The sequence below is a fragment of the Rhyacophila brunnea genome, unplaced genomic scaffold (genome assembly GCF_057557595.1).
Source record: "Rhyacophila brunnea isolate RB1 unplaced genomic scaffold, BYU_Rbru_1.0 scaffold_24, whole genome shotgun sequence".
In the NCBI taxonomy this organism is placed as follows: Eukaryota; Metazoa; Arthropoda; class Insecta; order Trichoptera; family Rhyacophilidae; genus Rhyacophila; species Rhyacophila brunnea.
In genome coordinates, this window is record NW_028232904.1 from 21,115,723 (window position 1) to 21,132,060 (window position 16,338).

Genomic DNA, 16,338 nt, shown 5'->3' on the forward strand with positions numbered 1-16,338 from the left:
TGACTTTTTGAATGAGGTAGGCTGTGGGAGTAACCATGCTTGTCAGATATATTTGCGGGAAATAAGAAGATAACCCAATATTACTACTGTTGAATAGGTACGCTAAAACGAAGAAATTTCAAAAGCTTAATTGGTTTGTTATAATTAGTTCATAAAAATAAGCAATTAGTTTGAATTACTTATGTATTTTCCTAAACATTTATAAACGTAACATACGCTCAAAATATATTACCTATATCTATGAAAATATCCGTTGTTGTATATATATTATGTTCCATAACAATTTATAATTTAACCCGTAAAACTAGACATTTTAAAATGACTTAGGTAAGTACAATATCAGATATCTAAATTGTGTAATGAGTGAACTAATAAATAAATAAAAATCACGAGATAAATTATTTTATATTTTTAACAACAATCAATACATATTTATGTGATTGAATCCCATAGAAATTATTTTTTAAATGATCTTATTAATTATTTTGAATAAATGCGCTCTCGCGACGGAAGCGCTAACGAAACAGCTTGTACATTTGTATGCAGGACGCCAGACATTTTGAAATAATGAGAAAAAAACTTCATATTGAAAAACCCGTCGGTTCACGTGAAAATAATCCTATATAATATGTGAAGCGAAACGCGGTGTGTTCTATTTTTTTTTAACTTTCGAGAGATGCCATAGATGGTGCTTATTGAAATAAGGGAAAAGATCGTAAAATTATGACAATTATACGATAGATGTCTTTGGGCATATTGAATATATTATTATTTGTGATTATATAAATACGTCAACATGAAAATAAAAAATATTTTTCTTAAGAAGGTAGGCTTTAAATAATCGCCTAGTATGGAGTCTTCGCCACTGGCGCCTACTGTGTTTGATAAAATAATGCATTTTCACCATGAATTGACAGTTAACACCATAAAAGTAACATTATAATGTGATTACATTCAGATTTAGAATGGGAAGCATTAACCATTCTTATTTCACATTTGTTACCTTTAAGCAAAGCATAACCTGCATCGCCATGGGACGTGAAGACGGTGAGTTCAGTGCTAAGAAGATATTATGTTTGTATATTTTTTAAAACTTTGTTCAATAAATACCACCACACCAAAGAACTTTGACTATAAAGGAGTCTACATTAGATGGCCGAGCAGTAGCGTATCCACCAATAATGTTGAATTGTTCAAGTTCGAATCTGGGGTTAAGCAAAAATTCACATGTTGTTTGGACCTAATAGGTTGAGCAAGTGGCTAACAACCATTTTTCGTATATAAAAAAACAAAAATCTGTTAACACCAGACTGAGCATTGGAGCGGAGCTCGGACAAGTGGAGCAATTGGGTTTTACCTAAAGCAGAAGTGGAGCCGGAGCACTGAAAATTTGCAGTGCTCCACTGGTCCGGATGTTTTTTTTATTATTTTTAAATTTTCATCCTAAAATCCAATGAAAATATTTTGCAACACTGCTGAGTGATAAATAACCTCACTTTTAATATTGAAAATGACAAATAATAAACCTTGTTTTAAAACTACTTATTTTTTATTTTTATACGTATAATACCTTTCACCCGGAGCGGAGATGGAGCAAGTATTAAGTTCTGGAGCGGAGCAACTCAAAAAAGGGTCCACTCCAACCCTCCGGTTAATACAACGTCCACACTGTGGAGGTTCATATTATGATCAAACATGGGAAAAAATGTTTTGAAGAAGGTTTTCTTCGTGTCTATGTATTGTCATCATGCGAATATCGAACCAAGCCAATGTTCTATTGTTGTATTAGTAGATCATGTTAAATATTTTTTATTACAAAAATGTGAAGTGTGGTAGTTTGTAGTTTTTTTGCAAATTCTTGCTGAACTATTGTTGAGAACCACTTGAGATAACTAACTCTATACCTATTGTGGAGATCCGTTTGGAAAGTATTTACCGAGATGAAACAAAATAAATTGTGAAAGTGTTTATTAAAAAGATGGCCGTATTGAATTACACCACTGTAGGTATTAGAAACAACTCAAGAAAGTAGAATATGGCAAGTATTGCAGAAGCCTTACAAGGGCTTCTTTGAATTATTTACCTTGAAATCTGGTGTTATTGATTTTACTGTGACAGATTTAGGAAATAAGCCGTTTAGAAAAATACAAATAACACATTAGAAGCAAAACAATATTATCAAACGTTAAGCATAGCTTACACCTGACGAGTATTGGGCCAAGACTCTTGTCTGAGCAGCAATATTGACCAAGCGATCATCTAGTGTAATGTCACCGAAACTAACTGAGCCAGTCCAACCCTCTTCTTTTCTCTCTAAATAATTGTTTCTTTATGCAACACAATGCATGGTTGATATATCAGTCCCATGCAGCTCCGTATCGAGATACCAGAGTGAGCACGTAAAATATTTTCTTTTAGACACGTTTTAAGCGTCATGTAAGGTGGACCTGCATACCCACGGCTGTACATACATGACGGGTGGAGACGGGGAACTTAAAATCAGTGTAATTAAGAAGAAACTAATTCCATTCAATGGCGCTTTTAAAGTTTAAAAGATTTGATTCCGAACCTCAGATTTAGGAAAAGCTCATCCAAATGGTAGGTCAGTGGCGAAAGATGGACATAAACTGTTAAGATCAATAGTGCACACTAAACCTTGTCAGTAATACGTAATTGTTTTCATTAAACTAAGACTATAATTTACAGATGGTGATAGTTAGTTTTTTAAATTAAATTAAGCCCTGCATAAACCTGCGTCGAAAGAGTTAATTACATTTAGTCATTATCGCATTTATGATATTGAAAAATTTGCTCGACCTTATTTTTTTGGTGAAGTGTGCAATTAATTATATCATCATCGGCCGGGGTCAATCCACTGCCGGATGAAGGCCTCTCCAAACTTCTTCCAACTCTCTCGGTCCTGTGTCTTTCGCTGTCATGTATTTCCGCCGAACTTTACCAGTTTGTCAATCCAGCGGCTTTTAGGGTGACCCTGTGGCCGTTTCGTGCCCCTTGGGTACCACTGGATGACGGCATCTCCCCGCCCATCTCCATTTCAGCTGTTTGGCAATGTCTATTACATAGCGTACTCCTGTCTGCTTCCTAACCCATTCGTTTCTCTTACGGTCCTTTCGCGTGATGCCCAACATACATCTCTCCATGTCTCGCTGTGCGACCCTTAGCCTTTGGACATCTCTCGTGTTGAGAGTCCACGTCTCGCAGCTATACGTGAGCACGGGTAGCACACATTGGTTGAACACCCTACGCTTAAGACATAATGGTAGGTCACTCTTGAAGATACTATTCAGACGCCCGAAAGCACCCCATCCCAGCTTTGTTTCCCAGCAATTTCATCGTGCATGCTTCCGTCTATGGGCACCTGCTGTCCGAGAAGGACGTAGTTGCTGACTTGCTCGAGTTGGGTGCCACTAATACAGATAATACAGATACCTTGGAGGTCTTTCGGGTCCTGTGAGAGTTGTGTCATGTCAATATATATATACATATATATTTAAATATATTGATGTCTATTTATGGCCAAAATTAAATATTTTGTGTAGTGCTCTTGTGTTGTTTAGTATTTCGTAAGGTGCCAATTTCATGACTATGTTGTCTACGCAGAGTTTCGAGAGTCTATCACTCCTTTTCTAGTATTGGGCAGTCGTTGATGACATGCCACACAGTTTGAGATGTGTAGCCATCACATGTACCTACAGCAGTCATGGTACCTCAATTTAATTCTTTTTAGATAGGCTCTCAATCAGCGGCGGCTCCTCTAATACTATCCAAGTGCTACGCACTGCCTGCATTTTTGAAGGCATCACTCAACTTATCATTGTTATTCATATGTGTATCACTCACTTCGCGAAGAACATGTAGCAGTATTATGAACAATTCTCGGTTCATGGGCGCAAAGCGATTGCGATCCAAATGGATTTTCAGTTTGCTCAGGATTACAATGAGGTCATTGTATACTTCTTAAACGGTAGTCCAATGTTCCCATGGTAGCGTTTTGTGCAGCATTTTTTACACACTTTATGATCAGCGCACGAAATTAGGACTCTAGAAACAAAAACGCCAGTTTCTGTTTTATAACAATGTTGGCGAGTTAATTTTTAACAATTCCACATTTAAGATTTAATGAATCGCCAAACTTTTACGAACATACAAACTGCCGCATTTATTTCTAAACCACTCAAATACATTCAGTATAAAAAAACACATCAGCGGTTATTTATTTGCCTGACGCATTCATTGTTGGGAGCGTTAAGCCATAAACCGTGACATTTATTTTTCTTTATTGATATTAAATCATTCTGCTGAAATGAAATCAACTGTTAAAAAACTTTTTTATGAAATAGAATAAATAAACAAAGACATATTTAACATATATTATTTTGAAAAAAACACCTTCTGATATAGTATATAATAACCAATAGAAAAAATCTTTTTTGAAAAAAGTAAGTCACCCCGACGGGGAATCGAACCCTGTATCTCCCGAGTATGCGCCTCATCATATATGTGCAATAATCAGAATGATATATTCTTAAATCTTGTGAATTATTCGTTGAATAAAAGAAATAGTTAATTATAAATTATTAGCAAGTGCAAGTAGCTACATCCATAAAAATATTGGAGAAATTCCACGACGTCGGTTAGTAATCAAAAGTAATAGTAATATATACCTACTTTGATTTAAGAAACAAAAATCGATTGCCAAAGTAGCTGATTTGGAAGGAACGCTGATGGGTAGGTATAGTAATTGACCAATAGTTAAAATTTGTTCGCTATTAGTATGTCACGCCGTAGCATAATGGTAATGCGACGGATGAGGCGCATACTCGGGAGATACAGGGTTCGATTCCCCGTCGGGGTGACTTACTTTTTTCAAAAAAGATTTTTTCTATTGGTTATTATATACTATATCAGAAGGTGTTTTTTTCAAAATAATATATGTTCAATAATCAGAATGATATATTCTTAAATCTTGTGAATTATTCGTTGAATAAAAGAAATAGTTAATTATGACATATTTAATTTACCTTCTGAGAAGTTTGACGTTTTGGTATTTTTACACTAAGATATTATCTTAGTTTATTGACACGGCAGCCTTCGGTGATTAAGGTAATCATGGACAGACGCTTTACAACCTTTACATGGCTAGGACAAGACTTGACTGTGTTCCTGATGCCGCCAAAGAGTGTGACACTGCGTACCCTTATGGCACAGCTTCAAGGGTTCCGTTGCCATGGCCGGCCCTCTCTCACCCTGCAGCGGTGCTACAAAAGCGACCTACGTGCTGCAGGTCTGACATGGCGGGAGGCGCAAGAGTTGGCGTTGAACCGAGGGAAGTGGCGTGAACTTGTGCTTGCCCTATGCTCCAATGCTGGGTATAGAAGGTAAACCATTGCGCACTACCAGAAAATGCTATTCTGAAGACCACCGGCCGCCACTGCTCTCAATGCTCCGTGACCTGCTTGTAACTGTGTGATGGATTTTTTTGTATCCGTTGTTCCATAGCTCTATTGTATCTTCATTTAGTTTTTTCCTTGCGTAACTAAAATAAATTGCAGGTGGAAGGGTTTTCAGTCAAATCATTCTTTCGCGTCTTAGTTAAATGTATATTTTGAAATTATTAAGCCGGGTATTGATTAGCGAGCCGTAACTTTGTAACCATTGCAGATACAGTAACTAGTATGGACGACAAATAATTATTTTGCAGCTAGAGTTGGTTACAGTTACAGTTAATGCTAATGAGTACCCGGCTTTAGAATTAGGGGGGCGAGTAAGAAAAAATAATTATTTGAACCAAAAGCATCAAATTTTTATTGAGTAAAATGTATACAATATAATTAAGAATACAAAAACTGAGAAAAATTTGTGAAAAAAATTGCAGGCCAAAAATGCCATGGGGCATAAACGGTAACGCAATTTTATTTTTAACATTCATAAACAATCACAACAACTATAATAATAACAAAAAAATGTATAAATATAACACTCAGTAGTGATAATGTAATTTAATACGTAAATTGACTATTTTTTCTTGGCACTTTGCAGGCAGGACATTATAATATGGTCTATTTTTTATAATAACCCGGTAAATACACATGGAATCAAATTACGAATTATGTCTACAAATTACCATGTCAAATTATTTGCACAACAGTGAGTGTTGCGCATTCACTTTAATTTACACTGGCGCTGTATGACATAATTAACGATTTATTTCAATTTTGAATGATCGGTTATTAATTTGCTGAGACATTCTTAATTGAAATATGACTTTTTACTTAATAATATTTCGCTATCAGAATAGACCCATTAATTATCTGCTCAGACACACAACACTGCAGTTCGAGTGTGTCCATGCAGGTCTTACTCGATTCCAAATGCATCCGATTAGATTTTTTTATCAAAGGCCTCCGTCGACACACTCAAAGTGAACTAAAAGGAACTAAAAAACTGAAAAATAAATTATTACAATCAAAAATTGTCACCACACGAAAGTGACAATAAAAAAAGTATGTTTAGATTTGAGGCTGTTGGTTTCGGTTCCGTACTTTTTGAGATAATCGCAAAAAACTTTCAAACACATTCAGGATTGCAAATAGAATATGAAATATGAAAACATTAAACAAATAGCGAAATAAAATCTTAACGTCTTTCAAATTTAAAAAAAATCATATTTAAAGTTAGTCGTCAAATATAAAAAATTGTAACTGATGAATATAAACAACTTTGCAATCAACATCCGGTTTAATTGTATTTAACTAACATACAGAGCTGGATTTGATATTTTGTGTACAATGGAAAAATACCATCAATAAAAATATAAAAACAAGTTAATATGGAGGTTAAAGACTTTGAAACTAATAACCTCGTTTAATACACCAAAAATTACTATTTGAAACATCAAAATGATTGGCTATATTCTTGCATTCGTGCTTTTGTGTCTGACATATAGTACGGGTCATTTTGCGATCATTTTTATTTGAATTACGAAAATTCGAATAAACGTGTCAATAGAATTACACATGTATTACCGGTATTTTTTCATATTATATTGTTATGTAGGTATAAAGATTTAATCTATTTAAAACTAATTATTATTATTATGAAATTAATATGGCTATTACGTAACCAAAATGGCGCTACGGTTCACGTAGAGGATCATCACGAGACTAAAGTTGTGATTATATTGAGATGCACGTCGCATACTTCACATGACGTCACAGTAAGCATTTAGTCATTTTTCTGGGTGTTAAAAATGTCTTCAGACTGATACTCCCATCCCTTAGCACACTGTCAGTTAGCGAAATCTGCCGAAATCATCAGAACAACAATGAGGTTACACCTCACGCTGTACCGCACTGCATCCAAATGACTCAATGAACGTTTTTTATGCCTTCACATTTTATATTCATGTTAAAATCGCATGTTTTTTGTATTTAGCAGCTGGCACTATGTATTTTCTATAAGAATGTTGTCTATTATCTATGGTCTGCAGGTTGGGTTCTGTTCAAAATATTATCTATGGATATAATATCGCAAGTTATTTTAACGTACGCACACCTAGAAACTGTTAAAATTAATTGAAATTAGCATGAATAATAATTCAAAATACTAATACATTAGAGTTTACACTCTCCATCATTGAATTTACAGAGGTGGTGATCGTTCAAAATATTCTGCAAAATTACGAAACCATAGACTAAATTTGTCGCCGTGACAGGGTGACAGTAAGCGACGTGCATCTCAACTTAAGTATCAAAATGAAGATGATTCGGCTAAATGCAAAGAAAAAATAATCAGCCAATATGACATTTGTTCCTTAGTCCTAATTAAGTGCGAAACATAATGACAAAATTGCCATTCGGACAAAATATATTATAATATATCAATGATTATTAAAAGACAACGATAATAAACCTCTAATTAAATATGAGGTATGAAAATCACAAATAGATATTTTTCATGAACACTTTTCGAACATTTAAGGCGTTTTTTTGTCACATTACAGAAATAGATTTCGTAATAGTCTACGTTTTCAGTTTTTATAAACATTGATTTGTCTCCTATATTGTCTTGACTATAAAGCATAGTCTAAAATCTAAAAGATCACTAAATTTACCCTCTTCCTATAGAAAATTATAAGCATAAGATGTTTTTTTTATTATTATTATTAATTACGCTTAGAGAAAGTTAGCAAAAAAGAAATCAAACCTTTGACAACTATGGAATTAAAGCAAAAGCTTTTTTTACAAAATTGATTAAGTCATTAACAGGTGAACGAATTGAATGTAAGGGGTCACCATATATGATGTCACACCCTAGGGTCAATTAGATATTTGACATAACGTGATGATTTGCAATGAAGGGGTGGGATTTGTAGAAAATGTGACTAAAACCGATAAATTACAAATTCATATTTCTAATTTGTTCATCAAGAATTTTGGAGGGGTCTTCAGAAATTGGACGTAATTTTGACAGGTGCGTAAAAGATTTTTGTGGCACAAATAAAAAAATGCGTGAATATCATTTGTGGACCCTTAGAGTTTCTATATAGAAGTTGTCTAGACAAGGCTAGTTAGTTCCTAAAGTTAATAAAAACGTAGTGAAAAATAAATTAAAAATATATATTTTTATAATAATATAAGTGATTGAATTGATAATAGCTTCTTTTAAATATAGAAACGTGGATAGAAAACAAGGTATAATAGATCATATAATTAAATATATATTTTTTTCATTTCATGGATTTTTAAATAAAATACGTACACATAACTAGGCCTAATTTTGAATAGAAATTAAGAATAAAGCTTAAAAAGTAATAATGCAATTTATTAATACTGCTCTGCTAAATAAAAAGACAGTATTTTTGATTTTAGTGAACATAATACATATAGTGTATATTTAGAGATTGTGTCAAAGCAATCCAATAATTTTAGATAATATAATATGAGAAACGGTAGTTTAAAACTTGGGTTCTCATTTCACTAAAATCAAAAACACTGCTTTTACTTAGCAGGGCAGAATTATATTCAGATATTTCATTTCGACGAGCAAATTCATAGACAAACGTAATAATACTGAAAAATATTCATAGATACCTATAAGAAAGATATAAATGGAACAATTAATCAACAGGTTGGTGCATAATTTATCTTATCAACTTATTGGGAGACGCTGTAAATTAAATTTTAAAAATTATTATTGTATATTACGGAAGGGATTGTGTGGTGCGAACGATGTCACAGTTTTCATTCAAACAAATTTCTGTTGCGCTAACGGAGACAGAATAAAATCATTATGAGTGATAAAGCCCATTTTAAACTTAGCGGAAAAGCCAATAAGAAAAAACCGATATTAGAGGACAAAAAAATCTATTCACGAGACAGTTACATTCCACCAAAGTCACTGTATAGTATGGCATTCGCCCAAAAATGTTTATTTTGTCGATTTATCTTTAGGATCAAAATGGTGTGAAACTGTCAATGGTGACATATGATTTGACTCGGGATTTCAACGCAATAGATAGTTAACCTTTTCCTATGCCTTACGATATTACTATGGCAGTATCTGACAGGTCGCAGAGTTTTAATGACACACATTAAATGTAGAGCTAAGCTCTTAATACAATCTCTGTAATATTGATAATTTGTGGTTTAGTATTTCATAATAATTTAAAGAAGTCACCGTTTTTAATTTTTTAGATTATACAAATCAATTTACAGTGCCTAGTAATTGAGTTTAAAGTCAGGCGAGATAACTTGCGAAATTTGTATGTGTGGCCTGCCGATCACAGCCTCAGAGAACGAGATAACTCAAAGGCATAGAACTGGTTGATTGGAAACTTTTTGGTGTCCCAAATGGAACAACTTAGAATGGACAATACATTCTCGTTTTAACTTGACCGTGCCACACCACACCCACGAGACAAACGATAGAAGTTTTGTAAGAAATGTTTCCTGATTATTTGATTTCACATTTTGGCGACACGCAATGGCCACCCAGAGTTTATGGGAAGAAGTCAATACGAAATTGAGATTTTAAAGACCGAAATATTGAACGCAGTGATAGAAAACGCGATGAAAAGGGCTTTTTATATACAATATATTATATTAGGTTATCCATCGCTTACCTCTCTCCAATAAATGCTCTTTGTCACTGCAATCTATCAATATTTCAATTGCTCTCAAAGGATATAACCATGGAGAAATATTTTAACAATTGTAACAATTTTGCAGAATATAAAAAGTAACATCGAAGAATGAGCCATTTTAGGGATCAAATGACGATTATAAATGCATGTATTATAAATAAAAGATATCAAAACAAGGTAAAAAGTGTCATAAGAAGTCATGTACAAAAATAATATAGATTGAGCATATAATATATATATAGAAATATGTATACAAAATGACTTCCCGGGAACAGTTCATAGAAGAGGAAGCAAGCCATTTTGTATATATATATATTATGATAGAGTAATAAGGCTAGAAAATTGTTAATTCTAAATAAGGACATCAGATTATTAATTCGCTGTAGGCTTATAGCCCAAGTTTAACATCTTAAAAACTAAAAAACATTATTTTAATATGTATAATGTACATCACTTGTGATAAGTACACGATGAATAATTGAGATTCTCAGGATTAAACAAGTACAAGTGACATATTATAATTTAAAAAATAGTCGGGAGCAGTTTTGTTCATTAAACAAACAAACATTACAATTTATTGTAATGTTTGTATCCAAGCATGTAACAAAGGTGTTATTATTATTTACATAGCAACTTATATCATTTTAATATTTAGGCTTGTCTTGTACTCCTGCAAACCTCATTTGAAGCGGTTAGAGCAGAAGTGGCGTAACCCACAAAAATGTCTTAACGGAGTTAACCATTGGAAGAGGTTCCAGAGGTAATAGGGAACCTCTTCCAATGGTTAACTCCGTTTAGACATTTTTGTGGGTTACGCCACTTCTGCTCTGATCGCCTCATTTGAGAATAATACTTTATAATATAACTTTGACAACTATTTTACAGAATATATAATCACATAGAGTATAACCCCGATAATTCGAAATTGATGATAGTGAGAATTTAAAAAAAAATTCGAATTACGAAAAATAACAATTACAATTTTGTTTTATCAAATATTTCGATTCACAGCGAATTTCGAATTAGCAGCATTCGTATTAACGGGGTTTTACTGTAGTTAATTAATCTTTGAAGTTGATTTACCCAACTCAGTCACCGGTGCACACTTGTATTCATTCAATTCAAAGGACCTCAATTTGATTATTTGTGTCTCAAATAAATTTAAATAAAATATTACAAACTGTACCCTTTCATCTTAAAAAATATTTATCGATTAAATCAGCGATGTCCAACTTTTATGGATCCAAGAGCCACCGACCAAACTGAAAACCCCTTACCCAAATCATGGGGCGTTTTTTTAAATTACCTCTGTTATATTCTCATTAAAAAATTACCAGTTACATAGTAGGTAAAACTTAGTGCTGCAAAGTGTCCGGTAACCCTTGGTAACTACCAGTTGTACATCACTGTATCGTAACGTAATATTATAGCTTAGTAATAGTAAAACGATTGATAAAAACAGGTTACGAATTGAAAGGTCTGATTTATCTTAAAATTATTTATAAACAAAATGCATTTTGATTCATTGTTGTATCATGGTTTTTTTTTTTTTAATTGTAGCATTTTTACTAAATATAAAGTGAATGTGAATTGACAGACGTGAAACACTGTTTTCATATAAACAAAGTCTTCTAAGAACATAGACTTATACGTGTTATACCATGTTTTATCATCGCGTTTGCCCATTTGGCGATTATTTTTATAGGACGGTTTAAATGCAAAATACCAAAGAAATCTTTTAAAAGATTAACCAATACAATTCATTGATCTGTCGCGTAAAAGAAACCGTGACGCCATTTTTAACCTTTTCTATGCCTCACGATATTACTATGGCAGTATCTTTTTTAACGACACACATTGAATGTAGAGCAAAGCTCTTACTAAAAAATCATTGTAATACCGATAATTTGTCTTAGTATTTCATAATTATTCAAACAGATGTCATTGTGTGTTTAATTTTTTTAGATTATGCAAATCAATTGACAGTGGCTAATAATTTGAGTTTAAGTCGGATGAGATAATTCGCTCGATCACGGCCTCGTAGAGCGAGAAAACTCGCTGAAGGCATAGAACCAGTTAAGAAGTATCAATCATTTATGACATTTACGACAAACAATCCCTATTATAATAATTATGCTACAAGATTTTAAAGAGCATGCGCATTTCACGCGTAAAGACATCTACGGTTGATTGTCTGTCACTTTCACTTTGATTTATTCACAAACAAATATTTTAAAAGAAATCAACACATTCAAAGATATAGCATGCTTTATATACAACTTCTTACACCCGCAGTTTCGTATCCATCTGTCAAAAAAGCATTTTTAAGTCGTTTACTGCATTTCAATTGATTAGACCAGGGATGGAGAATCTGCGGTTTTTTAAATAAATACCACCCTGGATTGGGCAATGGAATTATTATTAAATTATAAAAATAAGCAGTCATATACCTAGATATGATAGATTTAAATTCACTTTCTTTGTGAACCTATGCATGGCTTTTATATGAGTATGCGACTCGCAGAAAAGCCTGGCATTTATGATTGTTTGTCATAAATGTAACGGGTCATCTACACTAACAAAGATGGAAGATAATTACACAAAAATACCCGTTAGTGAGGTAACCTAAAAGATCATTTATTATAAAATTGCATTAAATACCTATATACTGCCCTCTAAAAACAAATAAACATATTTCCACATAAATGATTCATGTTAAGACGGTAAAATTTTCTTACATATTTCTGCAAATTCATACTATTTAATAAAAATCTAGCGATTTGTTTGTTTTTGATGTTCAGTTATAACTCAAAAAGTACTGGACCAATATTGATGAAACATGCACAGCTTATAGATTACATTGTTGGAAACCATTTAGTAAACTTTCTTAACAACTCTCTTCCAATAAAACTAACTTTTTCAATAATGATTCTATTAATCTGAAAACATTATTGATAGATTCTTTATTATGGGTTTCCAGATGTAAATGCAAAAAAATTGGTGTTGTAGATTTACTTTTCCAGATAACTTACTTTGTACATTTCATTATTGAATATTCCGAAAGAAACAAAATAAATTTAAAAAAAAAGAAGACACAAAAGTGCATGCCACATCCGAGCAAAGTCGGGTATTTCAACATGTACATTAATAAAGTTTAACCTAATTAAACTTTTTATTAATCAAAACGAAATACGATATATACATACTACTAAATTCATATAATTTCATAATGATCAGAACCGGTTTCATGCGCTTTATGTAAATAGATTTTTAAAAAACACGAAAACATGTCTACAGTGGAAACGCTTAATCATAAAGTATACACAGATGCGTTTCTTCCCACATGTTTTTTTTTACGATTGCGGGCTTTGTCAAAATGACGTCTGTTATATGGCCTTGGCGCATCTCCCACTCTCTCTTGTTTCAGATTATGCAATTTGATTGTAGAACTACAAAAAACAAACAACTTCTGAAATATAACTCCATTTTGACAATTTGAATGTGAGGTTTATTTTACAAGGGCAGTTTTATAGGGTTATTTAATTACAAAGATAATGTACACACCTATAGTGGACAGCGTGACGTGTGGATGCTCTACGATGCATTTAATATCCGTTTCGAGTTGGATATGATTTACAATAAAGCTATACCAAAAGCAATAGGCTAAATTAATTAATATATAACATAGACAATATATGAATATAAAAATTTTAATCAATATTTTAATAATAAAAATTTTAAATTTCGAGCTCAGGACGTTTTAAAGTTAACGGCATATTGTGTTTCACCGTGGGTGCCATTCTAACAAGAATCATATTTGTAATAGAGCTAATTGCAAGATCTTAAGCAAGGAAGTACAGCAGAAAACGGAACTAATATTTCCTCATGCTATTCTCTGTTCATTACATGATAGAAAATTATTTGACCGCGTTATGCATTTATGAATTTTATCACGCTGAGAGTGAATAGACTATGTTGGACCTAGCTCGTCCATGTCCTGCGAACAACTGACCCTGGCTTGTCTATTCTTCAAGTATACTGGATTCCGGCGTTCAAAAAAGCCGGTAAATACTATCTAGTGTCTATACAGCAGACCTACGGGATGATGGAATGACGCAAGAGACTGGCAAGCGATAGGGATTCTTGGAGGCGCTGTGCCGTATCCATATGCTCCAGTTAAGGGACGGACATGGCCGAAGAAGATGCATTTCTAGATCAATATGCGATTCTATAATATGAATGCAATTATATTGTTATTGAAGGAACCCGATATTAACAACTATACTATATATTTATACTACATTTTACTGTGAAAATCGATTTTAGACTGTCAAACCCATGAGAACACGAGATATTAACGTGGGGAAGCCGAATATTTGAAAGGGGAGTAACCAAGTAAGGAGCATTGTTTTTTATATCCCAGTATGTACAAATTTATTCCGGGCAAAAATGATTAATCGAGAAAAATACGGCAAACTAGAAAAAATTTGAAACTATCGGTGTAATCGCAAATGAACGATACATGCATGAAAAATGAAAGATTGTAGAACGATAGGTCAAGAATCCACAGTTCACCAGCCTGATCGTTTGCCTTCATATCCTACGAGCCGGTATAGCAGCCTGTGAGTTACGAGGAACGGAATACTCGGGTCATATTCTTGTAAAAATTTGCCGTTTGACTTGTGTTTGATGTTATTATCAGTAGATTAGTGACGTGAGTAGAGAAATCATTGACTCACTCAACGTAACTAACAATCGATTTAAAATGATTTTTCCAATATGACATAATCTTTTGCTATAGCTACACTACTTCCTTGAAACAGTGCGTAGTAATAATTGTTTTATATTTAACGGTTCCTATGTGTCCCCTTGACTTGAAGAGTTGACGTGTCAAAGATTAAAAAAGTCGTTTTTAGATGTCTCGAAAATAGCTCAGGAGTCCAGCCCACGGTTACTGATAAGTGATCTCTCACTCTCAAAGTTGAGAACTCCGAGTTGAAATTTTTGGTAACAATTCTCATTTAAACTCATTTTTTTTAATAGTACATTGATTGATCTGTTATGCATAACGCGGTCGAATTCGCGGTCAACTGTCATCGATGTCATCATGTCGATGGTTCATGTATACGTTCTGTTGTGACTCTTTATTCTCTGGATTCCGGCAGCAGGTCCATCCACCATGTTTGCGCTTGAGAAAGATCGCAATCGCCCAAGTTGATTATAACCTAAAAATAATAAACGAAAAGTAATATTAATTCAATAGGTATTATCTCTTCTGCTCCACTATAGATAGAGGACATTATGAATACACCAAAATAATACGCATCTAAAAACGACTAGATTAGGTACGATGCCCGTAGCTTAATTGGTAAATATTGCCGCAAATCCAGTGGTTATAGGTTCAAGTCTCGCCGGATGTCATATTTTTTCTAGTAAATATACATCTGGGGTGTTTTCAAATTATGTATGTTCAATATAAAGAAATTCATTGAATTAAATAAATAGTTTACGAATCCTACTGGGTGACGTATTTTTCTTTCAAAAAGATTTTTTCTAGTGGTTATATATTTTTCCGAAGTGTTTTCAAATTATGTATGTTCAATAAAAGAATATTACATTCTTAAATTTGGTGAATTATTCATTGAATAAAAAAATAGTTTATTAAATTATTAGCAAATACGTTATAACTAAAATTTGGAGTGATCCTGAAACCGGTTAGTAATCAAGGAAATTCAATACTTTGATTTAAAATACGAAAACCGATTGCCAATAAGTAATGCGATTTAGAAAGCGCTTCAGAGTATTGTAAAAATTAATAGTTAACTTTGTCGCAATGAGATAGGACACGTATAGCATAGTGGTCAGAATACATGGGCGCAAATCCCGAGGGGTGCAGATTCAAATCCTGCTGGATGTCGTATTCAAAGAGATTTTTTCTGTTGGTTAGGTATATATTTTCAAATAGTTCACTATTTGTAAATTGTTCATCGTAATATTCTCTAAGTATCTTCGTACAACTATACATATGTGCCGGCGGTAGATAACAGATATATTACAGATTAATTTAAAACTTGTGGATATCCTTAACCAGGGGAAACCCAGGGGGGAAAAGGCCAGTGGGAAAGCCACACACACGATGGGGTGACAACATTACAAAAGATACCAACCAGCTG

The 16,338-nt window shown here is 33.3% G+C and overlaps 1 protein-coding gene across 1 annotated transcript in view; it reads right to left on the bottom strand.

Annotated features, from left to right (window-relative positions):
• Positions 1–5,799: 5,799 nt before the first annotated feature.
• Esyt2 (extended synaptotagmin-like protein 2) overlaps positions 5,800–16,338 on the bottom strand; it is an 85,699-nt gene continuing 75,160 nt past the window's right edge. Inside the window, exon 24 of the mRNA XM_085950996.1 lies at positions 5,800–15,390. Coding sequence (XP_085807122.1) covers positions 15,310–15,390 — 81 coding nt within the window. The 3' untranslated portion in view covers positions 5,800–15,309. The remainder of the gene's footprint in view (positions 15,391–16,338) is intronic.